This window comes from Rousettus aegyptiacus, unplaced genomic scaffold, assembly GCF_014176215.1.
Source record: "Rousettus aegyptiacus isolate mRouAeg1 unplaced genomic scaffold, mRouAeg1.p scaffold_m13_p_14, whole genome shotgun sequence".
NCBI classification, from domain to species: domain Eukaryota; kingdom Metazoa; phylum Chordata; class Mammalia; order Chiroptera; family Pteropodidae; genus Rousettus; species Rousettus aegyptiacus.
In genome coordinates, this window is record NW_023416289.1 from 30,920,571 (window position 1) to 30,935,739 (window position 15,169).

At 36.7% G+C, this 15,169-nt stretch overlaps 1 protein-coding gene across 14 annotated transcripts in view; it reads left to right on the forward strand.

Moving 5' to 3' along the window:
• The window catches only part of TDRD12 (tudor domain containing 12), a 61,436-nt gene that overhangs the window by 12,497 nt on the left and 33,770 nt on the right, over positions 1–15,169 (forward strand). For all 14 annotated transcript variants that reach the window (XR_001595408.2, XR_001595409.2, XM_016133240.2 and 11 more), the window contains 4 exons: positions 1,120–1,175; positions 2,488–2,573; positions 6,428–6,617; positions 7,139–7,231. Coding sequence is in view for 12 of the 14 variants with exons in the window: in XM_016133240.2 (XP_015988726.2) it covers positions 1,120–1,175; positions 2,488–2,573; positions 6,428–6,617; positions 7,139–7,231 (425 nt within the window). In the remaining 2 variants the exon portion in view is untranslated. The remainder of the gene's footprint in view (positions 1–1,119; positions 1,176–2,487; positions 2,574–6,427; positions 6,618–7,138; positions 7,232–15,169) is intronic.

Genomic DNA, 15,169 nt, shown 5'->3' on the forward strand with positions numbered 1-15,169 from the left:
TTTGCTTGATTGCTTGGTGGGTGAAATAGTATTTATTTTTAATTTGTATTTTTCTGACTTGTAAAGTTGGGTGCCTCTTCATGTGGTATTCTCATATATCTCTCTCTCTCTCTCTCTCTCTCTCTCTCTCTCTCTCTCTCTCTCTCTCTCTCTCACACACACACACACACACACACACACACAACTAATTGATCTATTTACCCGTGAGAGAGACTGATTTATCTGTTACTAGCCTGGATTGATTTTTCTCTTGGGCCTTTTTCTTATTCGGATTCTACTAATTTTTTAAAAAGCATTTTTGGTAATTTTTGTGTGTGGCAAGGTTTTGGAATCACTGTTATTTTATTTTTTGCCTCCTTTTAGAAACGCTTTATAATTCTCTTGAAGTAATGTGCTTAAATCTTTCTTAGTAAAAATAAAAATAGTTTAGTCAAGGCACTGGTAAGTGCTCGATCACCTCATTTGATCTTTATAACACTTGGTGGACAGTGGTGGCATCTCTGATAAATAAAATGGGTAGAGAAACCAAACATTTTACTCTGACCTTATTTTTGTTCCTTGCTTCCAAATACTGGCTTCTCCTCATCTTCTACTGCCTACAGCTTTTCCTGTGATTTTTTTCCCCAAAGCACAGGAAAGGATGAGACGATAGAAAGCGGGTGACGGTGGGAGGGCGTCAGGAGGGTGAGGAGGAGCGTGAGACAGCAATGGCTGGTGTTCCCACGGCCGGTCTCGGAAAGTTGGTTTGACTAGCACGTTTGGAGCCCTTGCTGTCCGTCAGCCTGTGCTGGACACTGCACACTCTGGATTCCTGCTAAGGGAGCTTGTATTCTGTCCCACGTAACTGGGGACGATGGTGTTGGGACAGACGATGCCATGGTGGTGGGTATGGGTTGCTCGGAAAGTCTCTGCCCTGGTGGAGGCAGCAGTGGTGAGAGCTGTAGCAGGCTTCAGCTGGGATCATCACCCCAGAGCAGAGGCAGAGCCACGCTCGCCCCTGCCTGCATCGTATGTCCAACATGTGACGTCAGAAACCTCCAGTGTATGGTTTACAGAATGATGTTCGTGTGCTAGCCTCAGATTTTTGTTTGACTAAGTTGCATCTGTTCACTGTTTCAGACCCGCCAAGAAGTGGGACAGTGCAGCTATTCAGTATTTTCAGAACATTCTCAAAGGTAAGGCAAGTGCGTGATCACTGCAGCCTGCTTTGAACTGACACCCAAGGCAGTTCAACCTTCCGTTAGTGAGGGGGTTTGAGATGTGCACTTAGCTGTTTGACCCTCCTCATATAGGTTCATAAGGTACCTGGAAGCTTCTTTCACCCCAGTGTCACAGTGACTTTGTGTCCCTGGAATTTTGGGGGTGGATGTGGACTTCACTAATTAGCAGGTGAAATTAGAAATGGGGTGTTTGGTGAGGGACCCTTGCACAATAATAGTGCCTGCCTCTTAGACTGCATAGAAGCTGCGGCGCTGCAAAATAAACTTAGGTGCATTTCACTGAACCAACAATTGATGAAAAGCCTAACTTGTGTGTAATCCTCATTATTGCTAATTTAAGATGTACCGAGTATCTCAGAGCCTTATGTAGTGTGCTTTCTTTATATTGTTGGCTGTAACATCAGAGTCATTCATGGCATCTGTCCTAAGCCCTGGAAGTCAGGAGCCACACAACTGTACCTGCCTCCTAGAGCTATTCTGAGGAGTAGTGGGTGTGAAATGTCTAGGGTGCTGCCTGTACCTGTTGGGGTCCCGGCCCCTCTCTTCTGCTGCCCCACTGTCTAGGTACAGGAACAGACAGATGCTTTGTACCTGGGAGAAGTGAGAGGCTGAAAGGGTCACCAGTTTTAGAGCTTTGGTCCTCGCGAGCCCGTCAGGGGGTCCTGGGAGGCAGGTTGGCAGAGGCAGCACCCAGGTTTGAATACTGCCCTGTTGCTTCTGTGCAGCCTTCTCTGAGCCTAGTCTCTTTACCTGTATAGTAACTCTCAAAGGTTGTGTTAACAGTGATGTGAGGTACGTTTGTAAAGGATTTAGCAGAGTGTCTGATAGGTACTCATACCTGGAGCTGCTGTTTGGATTATGAAGTCTCTGAGAGAGAATAGCTGAGAGCTCCTCTGGTCCATGGGCCTTTGGAGGAGTGGAGAGACTCGGATGAAAGACTGTGACTGGAAATAGTTTGTCACTGGGAGAGAAGAGAGGGCCAAGAACTGTGTTCAAGGCGGTGTTTTTAGGGGGGGCAGGAGGAGGATACTGTGGATGGGGACAGGGTATGAGTCTGACTCCGTGCCAGGAGAGTGTTCCCCTTGACTTGCCAACCCCAGACTCCTTCTGCTTTAAGACTCACCTACCTGGAGGAGGAAGCCACCAGATATTGTAGTGCTGGGTAATCTTGAGTAGTTAGCAGAGATTAATAGGTGGGAATTAGTTATATTTGTTTCAAGTATACTTTTAATATCAGCTAATTTACGTTTTCTTTTATACTCTTTAGCAACTACCCAGGTGGAAGCCAAATTATGTGCTGTAGAAGAAGATACTTTTGAGGTTTACCTTTATGTAACTATAAGAAATGAAAAAGTAAGTGAAAAAGTAGTATTTCAAAAATATTTTACCATTATTTAATTTTTTTTATTTTAGTAAAACAAAGAATAAACACCAAGGGAAACTGTCATTCACATAGCATAGAAATTTTCTTAATCTTTCAAGATCTGGCTTAGATCAGAAGTTAGCTGGGTCTGTGTTTTCTTGTTTTAATTGCTTAAAAAAAAATTACTACCGTGTTTTATTTAGACAGAATTTTATTTAGTAATGGACAAGAAATCATTCCTGGAGTAATGAGTATGAAACGTTCTTCTTATAAGAGGACATATTTTTATAAATACACGTTTGGTATGAGTTTAGTTCACTGTTTGCCCTCCGCCCCGCCCCCCCCCATGATTTTCTCATTATGTGTAACATGTACTCTTTGTAGAGGATTCAGATAACACAAGTAGAAAGAAAGTGGACATCACATGCAAGTCCCCCTCCGCCCTGTTATTAGCTGTTAGCGTTCGTCTGGCACATTTATCAAAGGTGGCACAAGGGAGGTAGATGGAGATGTGGATCTAGGTTACTCGGGGCCTACAGTGGGCATCTAAATCACAGATTTATTTAAAAATTTTACTTTGAAATAACGTAAAAATTGTGCAAAGTATTGTATATGCTTTTCTTGGGTTCCCTTAATGTTAACTGTACAAACCAATGGGCACAGTGATTAAGACCATGAGATTAAATACCATTTTTAGATCAAATATCATTTTTAGAAAATGTACAGACTTTATTTGAATTTTGCCTGTTTTCCCACTAATGTTCTTTCTCTAGGCTGGGATCTGATCCGGGATCCCACATTGCATCTGATTTTCACATCTCTTTAGTTTTCTCAGTCTGTGAAAGTTCTTCAGCCTTTCCTCATCTTTTAAGACCTTGACACTTCTGAAGAGTACTGCCCAGTTATTTTGTAGAATGTCGCTCAAGTTGGGTTGGTTCGATGTTTACTCATGGTTAGATTGAGGTTCTACATTGTTAGCAAGAATGCTAGCAGCGGTCCCTTCTCAGAGCATCACAGGAGAACATTCGTGGTGTGATACATCTTATTACTGGTCATGTTAACCTTGATCAGGTGGGTAAGGCGGTAAGGGGGTGTCTGCTATGTTTTTCCTTAAAAAGTTATTATTTTTTTCCTCTTGAAATGATTAAGTATTTTATAGGGAAATACTTTGAGACTGTGCAAATATCTATTAATGATTCTTGCCTGCAAAACTCATTTCTGTGGTGTTTGCCCATTTCCATCGCGCCTTTTACATTTTTAGTGGGAATTATGTAAGGAAGAACTAGCTCTTCTCCCCATTGATTGATTGATTCAGTAATTTATCTTACTCCTGGATATTCTACTCTGGGGGATATAATCCGTTGCCATCATTATTTTCTTGTTCAGATTGTCCATTGGAATGGAACTTCTTCAGAGTGGCATATGTGTTTTTTTCAATGTGCCTCATCATTGTTGAAAACCCCCTACTTTTTGGTACTACAAGATAACTCCTGGCTAATTTGGCCATTTTCCAACCCCAGTCTAGACTCAAACACTTCTCTAAGAATTGGTTCCTTTAATTGAAAAATAGTAGTTAGATATCAAGATCAGGTCGCTAGGTTTGGTTATTGCTACTGAGTGTCATTGATTGTAGGTCCTCTTAGCAGACAGGAAATGTATGTATGTATGCAAATCCATGCATGCATATATTACATTTGTTTCTAGATCTATCCATCTGTACTTACATTAACAGTCATGGTACCTCTCATTTCAATACAGCACCTCCCCTTTCCTCATTCTTGACATCTGTCTCCGACAGTGAGAAACCTGCTGTTAGCTATAGTATACTTACTTGATCAATCCTAGTATTCACATGAAGTAATTTCAGAATTGCTAACCCACATTTCTGTAAAAAAGAAATTTTTTAGCCTTACAGCATGCAGCCAAAACACCGTTTTCCAAAGTAACTTAGGTTCATTCTTTTCTTCAGTGTGATTTATGTTTGTTCATTTGTTACTATTTGTATAGTATTTTAGGTTCCCCCACATCTTTGTTGATTTTACCTATGACTTTTCATTACTTATTTTACAGCTTAGTAAAAATGACAAAACATTGGCTGTTGGACCAGTCTTGTAAAAAAAACATAAAAAGGTTCTCTACTGACGTTCCTTCTTGCTTTTCAAGAGGAGGTCTCTGTTTCTTTCTGTTTTATGGTCGGATGTGGATGGTAACTTGCTCTTACTTCAAGGTAGTGAAGTGCAGAAGGCATGCTTAGCAGTGAGAACTTTTCATGGATGCATGAGGTTATAATTACTAGAAAAAAAACAGGGCCAACAATCCTTTCCAACTTTCAGTGGAAGCACAAGGATGTATCCCAGGGTGTTCTCCTTTTTTGCCTGGCTTCTTTCATGCAACAAAATTATTTTCAGATACATCCCCATTCCTTTGTCTAAATATACTACAGTGTGTTTATCCATTCACTTGTTGATGGACATTTGAGTTGTGACCAGTTTGGGTAGTAACAAAGTAAACTGCAATGAATATTCATATACAAGTCTCCCTGTGGAACTCTGCTTTTATTTCTCTTGAGTTAATACCTGGGAGTCAAACTTCCTTCATGTCTTCTTCAACACTTACACGGTCATTCTTACAGATGTGTAGTGGTATCTCATTGTGGTTTAAATTTGCATTTTCCTAATGATTAGTGGTGTTTCAATCATCTTCTCATATACCAGTTGGCCATCTGTATAACTCCTGTGGCAAATGCCTTTATAGATCTTCTGCCTGTTTTTAAATTGGGTTGTTTGTTTTTTGCTATTGAGCAATATGAATCATTTTTATATTTTGAATATTAACCCCTTATCAGATAGACAATTTACAGATATTTTCTCCTATTCAGTACGTTGCCTTTTCATTTTGTTGATGGTTTTTCTGTGCAGAAGCTTTTTTAGTTTGATGTAGCTCCACTAGTTTATTTTTGCTTTTGTTGCCTTTATTTTTGGTGTCAAATTAAAAAAATCATCACCAAGACCAATGTCAAGGAACTTAATGCTTAGGTTTTCTTCTAGCAGTTTTATGGTTTCAGGTCTTACATTCAAGTCTTAAATCTATTTCAAGTTAATTTTTGTGTATAGTGTAATACAGTTGTCCAGTTTCATTCTTTTGCATGTGGTTGTCCAGTTTCCCCAACACTGTTTACTAAAAAGACTGTTCTTTTTCCATTGTATATTCTTGGCTCCTTTGTCATAAATTAATTGACCGTATATACATGGGTTTATTTCTGGGCACTATGTTCCATTGATCTGTGTATCTGTTTTTATTCAAGTATCATCCTGTTTTGATTACCGTCTTTTGCCCATTTTAAAATTGAGTTGTTTTCTTTTTATTGAGTTTTGAGGGTTTTTAAAAAATATATATTTTAGATATATGTCCATCAAGATATGTTATTTAAAAATATTTTCTTCCTATCTTTGGACTGTCTTTAACACTATCTTTCGAAGAGCAGAAATTTAAATTTTGAAAAAGTCTGATTTATCAGTTTTTCCTTTTATGATTTGTGTTTGAGTTTTGTCTTTACCCTCCCCCAAGATCTTTGCCTGACAAAGTCATGTTAACTTGCCAGTACTTTAAAGAAGATACTCATACTTCATACAGATTCTTACTTTTTTCTTCTCAGGAGGGTTGGTCAGAAGTATCTTAGTTCACCATGACCATTGCGGAAGTCAAAAAAGCTATTTCTATCAAATTATGTTCTATAAAACAGTTTTTCTGAAGATTGAAATTTATGGTTAAGTTTGGAATATTTTTTGAACAGTCACTTGACTGTATTTGTCTTATTGTTCATGAAATCTTTAAAATTGTACAGGTTTGTGTTAATGATGATCTGGTTGCAAAGAACTTCGCTTGTTATGTATCACCCAAGGAGAACAAAAACCTTGATTCTTTAGAGAAACCAAGATTGAATATAAAGCCAGCATCCTTTTCTAATAAACTCAACCCAGCACTCACTCTTTGGCCAATGTTTTTGCAAGGACAAGATTCTCAAGGAATGGAAAGTGAGTAGCTTCTCACCCATCTATGTTTCCTTTAAACTGTCTTATGTATAGGAATCTTAGTGTATTGATATAAGTTGTCATAAAGACTTTTCTCAATATGGAGACAGTGACTTGGACTCTGAGTTTAATACTTTAATTTTAATCCTAGTGAGTTTGTGACAAGTTTTGATGTCCTAAAGCTGCTACAGTTTTATTGACATGGAGTTAGAAGTCTGTATGTTCATAATTTAAAGATATTACCAAGACATTTTGTTTGTGGAGAGTTTTAGATGCTTTTAAAAAAGAGCTGTTCATTAACATGAAAATATGAGGAGAGTCATTTCTGGGCAGTGGAAGCAGTCTTCACACGTTTCTCTCTACGTTCAGCATTTTTTCGTCCCTTCAAATTGCTCCCCACTGAGGAGCAGTGTCTCCTATAACCTTATGCAAAAGCGAGAGCAGAAGTTTTACCAAAGAATTCACATTTATATTTTGCGTTTTAGTTCATTCTTTAATCCTGAAATGTGTTTTTTTTCTGTCAGAATCTCATGGTTTAACTTTTCTGGCACAATCTCTCCAACATCCATGGCCCAAACACGTTTTGGGTGACATAGGACCAACTGCCATGATCCTGGGTAAGTTCTACTTGCTTGCTTCATTTTAGAGGTTGCATAAAAGAGTACTCTTAACTATCTAAAGATTCGAATGGTTGTTCAGAAGGGCTACGATAATTCTCTTTTTTCTTTCTTAATTTAATGGAAACAACATGATGTCGATGCTGGCAAAGATAATTTTGCCTTGTAGTCCATACTCACAGGGTTACAAGGAACATAACAGGCACTTGTTCATGCGTAGGACCGATTTATTCCAGCCCAGCTGTAGATCAGTGATTATTATTTGTTCTCAGAGTATACATATGGATATATGATTGATTTTTATGTTAAGTAATAGAATGCATAAACCTAAGAAACAGGCATTTATGAGAGCAGACATACTCAGTCTTTAATTCCATATCTCTGAGATATTAAACGCATTGGAATGTTGGACGACAGTGAAACGTGCCAGCCTCTCTGATGCTTGGCCCACCCTGTGGTAGTTCCTGCATGATTTCACTCCTGCATTGGGTGTATGTATACCTGTGGGTGTACTATGTCATGTATATCTATAGTAAGCTTCTACTAAATTGAAGCTTTAGTCAACTAAAATATTCCCTGCACTTAAAATTATTTTTAATTATTTTGGTAATATTCATTATAGAAAAATACAGATAATCAAAATTTTAAACATCTGTCATTTTTAATATTAAAATTTTAGAGTCTTTTTCCCCCAAGTTTTCCAGGTGTGAACGTATGTATACAATTTTTATTTTACAGAAATAGGATCCTACTGTACATACCTCAGGGCAGTGTTTTTCACTTAATATATGGCTAAACTTCTTTCGAGGTCAGACGTGTTCAGTATAATATGGGTGTAAAGATATGGGCTCTGACGTGAGACTCTTCAGGATGTCAGCCCCACCGGTTCCACTGTCTCCTCTGCGACATGGGGAGGCATTATTCCTGTCCCGCGGAGTTGGTTAGGTGGCCCATCCGTGTACAGTAACTGGCCTCTGGCAGACTTTTGGCACATGTGGCCCCATCCCATATTCTGATGTGCCTCCTGTAAGAGTCCCAGATGAGAATCCCTGCTAAAAGGAGTCCCTGGTGGGAATGTGTTATTTCCATTTGTATTTCTTTCATTTTCACGGGGTGGGGGTGGGAAAAATATCAGACACTTATATCATATTTAATCATTGCACAGCTTTCCATTGTATGAATACATCATTATTATTTTAAGTAGCCCCAGGTTGCTGGACAGTCATTGTTTCTTACTTTTCCGTATTATAGTCAGTGTTGGAATCAACTGTGCATATCTTTGAGAAGGAAAAGATTGTTGGTAGTAAACAAAAGAAGGATAATGTGAGATGTGATTGGATTGTCATATAAAAAATAAAATGATTAGATGTTACTTATCTAGCAAAGATTTCTCTTTCCTTGTAATCATCATGAAATTTCCTATTTCAACTATGTTTTAATTAATTTTTGGTATTTCTCTTTAAAATTGCCTTATATATTTTTAAAATCAAAGTGTAATACTTTTTAATACTTGGTTTAACAGTCAAATAATACACAAAGGCTATAATGAAAAGTAATTCTCTCTTGTCCAACCTCTTCTCACTCCAGGCTATTCCCTAGGGGTAAACCTTTTATTTTTTTCTTCACTATTTATTTTGGCAGTTATCTCCAAATTTTACAATAATTATTTTAGTCTTTCTAGGCTTTTTAATTCTAGACATTGTCTTGACTTCTAGGACAATCCAAATATTCATCAGATATTAGGAAGTGTCTACTATGTGTCAGGCACTGTTTTCGGGATTGTCAAGGTGTATAAATTTCTTTTTATACATCATTAGATTCATTTTGCTAACATTTTGTTGAGGATTTTTACATCTATTTATGAGAGATGTTGGTTCGCCACTTCTTTTTCTTGTATTTTTTTTCTTTTGTTTTGATATTGGGGTAAAGAATGAATTAGGAAATGTTTCTTTTCCATTCTTCTGGAGGAGATTGTAGAGAATTGATATACTTCCTTAAATGTTTGGTAGGATTCACCAGCAGTCTTGGTGCTTTTGTTTTGTAAGATTATTAATTATTGATTGAGTCTCTTAATAGATACAGGCTTATTCAGATTGTCTATTTTTCTGTGAGTTTTAGCAGATTGTCTTTCAAGGCATTGGTCCATTTTATTTAAGTTATCAAGTGTGCAGACATAGAGATGTTTATAGTATTCCTTTATTTTCCTTTTAATGTTCATGGGATCTGTAGTGATGTCCTTTTCATTTCTGATAATAATTTGTGTCATCTTTTTCTTAGTTAGCCTGGCTAAACCCTTATTGATTTTATCGATCTTTTTAAAGACCAGCTTTTGGATTCATTGTTTTTCTTCCCTATTGATTTTCTGTTTTCAATTTCATTGATTTATGCTGTAATGTTTATTATTTATTTCCTTTTTACTTTGGATTTTATTTGCTCTTCTTTTACTATTTTACTACTGTGGAAGTTTAGATGATTAGTTTTAGATCTTTTTTAATATACATTTTTAATAGTATAAATTACCTTCTAAGCACTGCTTTTGCTCCATTTCATAAATTTTGATAAGTTGTATTTTTATTTTCATTTAGTTCTAAATATTTTAAAATTTTTCTTGAGATTTATTCTTGATCTAAGTATTATTTAGAAGTTTGTTGTTTAATTTCCAAGTTTTTTGGGATTTTCCGGCTATCATTTTGTTATTTAGTTAGTTAAATTCCATTGTGGTCTGAGAGTGTACATTGTACGATTTCTATTTTTTAAAATACATTGTGTTTTATGTCCCAGAATGTGGTCTACCTTGGTGTAGGTTCCGTTTGAGCTTGAGAAAGTATATTCTGCTGTTGGATGAAGTAGTTTGTAAATATCAGTTATATCCAGCTCATTGATGGTGCTGTCGTATTCACCTATATCCTTACCAATATTTTGCCTGCTGTCTTTATTTCTGATAGTGGCATTGAAGTCTCCAACTATAGTAGTGGATTCATCTATTTCTCCTTGCAATTCTATCAGTTTTTGCCTCACATGTTTTGTTGCTGTTGTTAGGCATGTACACATCAGGAACTGTTTCGCCTTCCTGAAGAATTGACTCCTTTATCATCATGTGCTGCCTCTATCCTTCATAATTTTTCTTGTTCCAAAGTCCGCCACGTCTGAAATTAATGTAGCTGCTTCAGCTTTCTTTGATTAGTGTTAGCATGATATATCTTTCACCATTTACTTCTAATCTATATGTGTCTTTATTTTTAAAGTGGGTTTCTTGTAGACAACATGTGGTTTGGTCTTGTTTTTTTTTTGTTTTGTTTTGTTTTGTTTTTTGATCCACTCTGACAATCTCTGCCTTTTATTTGGTGTTACTTAGACCATTGCCATTAGACCATTGCCATTTAAAGTGATTATTGATATAGTTGGATTAATATCTGCCATATTTGTTAGTTTCCTATTCATTGCCTTTATTTTTTCTTCTTTTTTTAATTTTTCACTCTTCGTTGCAATTTGTGGTTTTAATTGATCATTTTATATGATACCATTTTCTTTCCTTTCTTATCAGTTATGCTTCTTTTTTTCATTTTTTAAATGATTACCTTAGAGTTTGCAGTATTCATTTATAACCAACCCTAGACCACTTTCAAATAACACTATATCACTTCACAGTAGTTTAAAATTGCTTTTACTTATTCCTTTTCTAATGCACATATCCTCACACTCAGAGATTCTTTCCACAGCTGAGTCCAGTCTACTAAGAAGCCCACCAAAGACATCCTTAATTTGTAATGTTTTTGATCTCTAGCATTTCATCTTGATTTTTTCTTAGAATTTACATCCCTCTGCTTATATTACCCATCTGTTCTTGCATATTGTTTACTTTTTCCATTAGAGCCCTTAGCTTATTAATCATAATTGTTTTAAATTCCTGGTCTGATACTTGCAACATTTCTGCTGTATCTGACTCTGATTCTGATGCTTTTCCTATCTCTTCAGACTGTGATTTTTGACTTTCAGTATACCTTGGAATATTTTTTGTTTAAAGCCAGACATGATATACCGGGCGGAAAGGAACTCTTGTAAATAGGCCTTTAGCAATATGGTGGTAAGGAGTCGGGAGAGAGGAGACATTCTCTGGTGCTGTCTTTTCCTGAGCCTGTGCCCCTGGGCTGTGACCTTCATATGAGCTTTTCAATCCTCTACCTTTCCTGACTTAGGTGGGATAGGATGGCTGGAAAGGGTATAGTTGGGTATTTCCCTTCCCCTATGGTGGTTAGTCTCTGATAAAACCCCTATAATTTAGGCTTTGGTGATGTCTTCTGAGGCCAGGAGTTACCAAGGACAGAATGCTCTGGCATATTTCAAAATGGCTGTTTTCTTCCTCCCCCAACTGGAAACCCAAGGGGATTTTTTATATGATCTTCACTGTGAGAATCTGGTAGAGATCCAGGAGGTAAAATTTACAGAAGCGTTGTGTTGGAGGTTGGTTGGAGAAGTGTTGTGCCTAGAGTTAACTCACTTTTCCACACTTCACCTCAACAATTTGTCAATTACAGTTCAGATTTTCCTGTTTCTAGTACTGGTTCCATGGAGGTTTTTGCTCAGGTCAGTTGTGATTTTCGATATCCACCTGTCTCTCTAATTTTGGGGGAAGCAGTTTGCCCAGTGACCTCATTTTTCTGTCAGATAAGAAGAATTATTGATTTTCATTTTGATTAGCTTTTTATTCTTACAATGGAGTGGTGAATTCCAATCTCCTACATGCCAAAATCAAAACTGGAGGTTATGTTGAGTTTTAAAATGTAAGATTGGTAAATATGTAAGCTTAAGCATTTATTTCTTGGAGATTTCTGTCGTTTTTCTTTTTTAATTCTTATAGCATCTGTCTTTGCTGACTCCTTGTTACAGATTCTCATTTTGGTGTTATACATCTGTATGATTTGAATCTTTTAAAATTTATTGAGACCTGCATTATGTTCTATGTTGATCATAAAAATAAAATGGTCAGTTATTTTACTGGTAAAATGGGTTTACTCAGGAATAGCAGGGAATCACAATTCTAGACAAACAATCTATAACAAAAGCTATGGACAAATCCAGTAAACAAAGAAGAAGAATTTTGCTTTATAGAGAAAAATGAGGAAATCTGGAAGGGGGATGCTTTGAGTGAAAGTCTGTTGGCAGAGGGTGAGAGTTTAGGGTGGTCATGGTTTCTCATTTACTGAATTTGATGGTTCCCATTGGCTAGGCTTGTTGCTGGGCCAGGAGAAAATCTTCATTCCTCATGCTGGAGTAGTAAAATAGAGACACTTCCAATTAGGAATGCAAGGTATGTTTCTTCCTTTGGGGGTCTGTAGTTGATGCTTCTTCCTGTTGAGGTATATAATTGGAGTCAAGTGTTAGGGCATATGAGAGCTCCCCCTTCACACCGCCCGATTACATTTTAAATGAGGTATCCTTTATTCATTTTTACACCCAGAATATGGTCTCTTTTGGAAAATATTCTGTGTGTACTTGACAAGAATATGTATTTGGCTGTCGTTGGGTTGAATGTTATATAAATGTCAAATAAGTCATATTGGTTGATGGTGTTTATATCTTCTCAGTCTTTATTGATACTGTCAGCTGTTCTAGCAACTGTTGAGAGAGTGGCCTTGAGATCTCCAGCTACATAATTGTTCTACTTATTTCTCCTATCAGTTTAATCCACTTTCACGTCATAGATTTTGAACCTCTGTTATTTAGGAACATCAAGGTTTAGAATTTTTATGTCCTTTTAAAAAATTATTATTTAAAAATAATTTTTATTTTTCAGTTACACTTGACATACAGTATTATATTAGTTTCAGGTGTACAACATAGCGATTAGACATTTATATAACTTACGAAGTGATCAACCTAATTAATACCATCTGACACCAGACATAGTTATTACATGATTAATGACTATATCCTTATACTCTATATCCCCATGACTAATTTATAACTACCATCCTACCAACCCACTTCCCATCTGGCAACCATCGAAATGTTCTCTGTGTCTTTGAGGTTGTTCCTATTTTGTTTGTGTTATTTTGTTTTTTAGATTCCACATTTAAGTGAAATTATAAGGTATTTGTCTTTTTCTGTCTGAGTTATTTCATGCAGAATAATACTCTCTAAGTCCATCCATATTGTTGCAGGTGACAATACTTCATTCTTTTTTATGGCTGAGTAATACACCATTGTATATATGTACTACTTTTTTATCAGTTCATCTAATGATGGACACTTAGGTTGCTTCCATATCTTGGCTATTATAAATAATGCTTCAGTGAACATAAAGATACATATGTCTTCTCAAATTAGAGTTTGAGTTTCTTTGGGAAAATACCTAGAGGTGAAATTAGTGTGTCCTTCTTTGTCTCTTGTTATAGTCTTTGTTTTAAAGTCCATTTTGTCTAGTATAAGTATTGCTACCCCAGCTTGTTTGTTTGTTTCCATTTTCATGATATTTTTTTCGTCTCTTTACTTTCAGTCTGTGTATCTTTCAGTCTAAAGTGGGTCTCTTGTAAGCAGCGCATGTAAGGGTCTTGTTATCTTATCCATTCAGCCACCCAATGTCTTTTCATTGGAACATTTACTCTATTTACATGTAAAGTAATTGATAGATCTGTAGTTATTGCCATTTTATTATTCATTTTTTAAATCTTCTTTTTTTTCTTTTTCTTCTTCTTCAAGAAGTCCCTTTAACATTTCCTGTGATACTGGTTTTGTGGTGATGAACTCTTGACTGACTCATGTCTGGGAAGCTCTTTATTCTACTTTATTTTTGAATGATAGCTTTGCTGGGTATAGAAGTCTTGGTTGTAGGTCCTTGCTTTTCATCACTTTGAATATTTTGTGCCATGCCTTCTGGTCTGCAAAGTTTCTGTTGAGAAATCGACTGAGTCTCGTAGGAGCTCTCTTGTAGGTAACTAACTACTTTTCTCTTGCTGCTTTTAAGATTCTCTCTTTGTGTCTACAGCCATGCCACCCTGAACGTGCCTGATCTCATCTGATCTTGGAAGCTAAGCAGGGTCAGGACTAGTTAGTACTTTATGGGAGACAACCTAGGAATACCAGGTGCTATAGGTGTAAAAAAAATAAATAAAAATCTTTTTAAAAAAAGAAAGAAAAGATTCTCTCTTTGTCTTTAACCTTAGGCATTTTTATTATGATGTGTCTTGGTGTGGGCCTCTTTGGGTTCATCTTGTTTGGGATTCTGCACTTCCTAGGCTTATATGTCTGTTTCCTTTGCCAGGTTAGGGAAGTTTTCTGTGATTATTTCTTCAAATAGGTTTTCAATTCCTGTTCTTACTCTTTTCTTTCTGGTACCCTTGTGATGCGAATGTTGGTATGCTTGATGTTGTCCCAGAGGCTCCTTAAACTAACATCAATTTTTTAGATTTTTTCTTGTTGATGTTCCGATTGGGTGTTTTCTGCTCTCTTCCAAATTTCTGATTTGATCCTCTGCTTCATCTCATCTACTATTGATTCCTTCTAATGTAGTCTTCAGTTATTATCTTCATTTCTGACTGGTTCTTCGTTAGTTTAATATCTCCATTTTTATGTTTCTTATCTCTGTGTCGAAGTTCTCACAGAGGTCATTGAGCATCCTTATAACCAGTGTTTTGAACTCTGCATCTGACAGATCGTTTATCTCCATTTTGTTTAGTTCTCTTTTCGGAGTTGTGTTGTCTTCTTTCATTTGGGACTTGTTTCTTTGGCTCCTTATTTTGGCTGCCTCCTGTGTTTGTTTTATGTATTAGGCAGAGCCGCTATGTCTCCTGGTCTTATTAGAGTGATCTTATGTAGTAGGTGTCCTTTGGGGCCTAGTGGCTTATTCTCCCTGGTCACCTCATCAGCTGGGTGCTCCAGGTATGTCCCTTGTTGTGGATTGTGTGTGCCCTCCTGTTGTAGTTGAATATTAATTGCTGT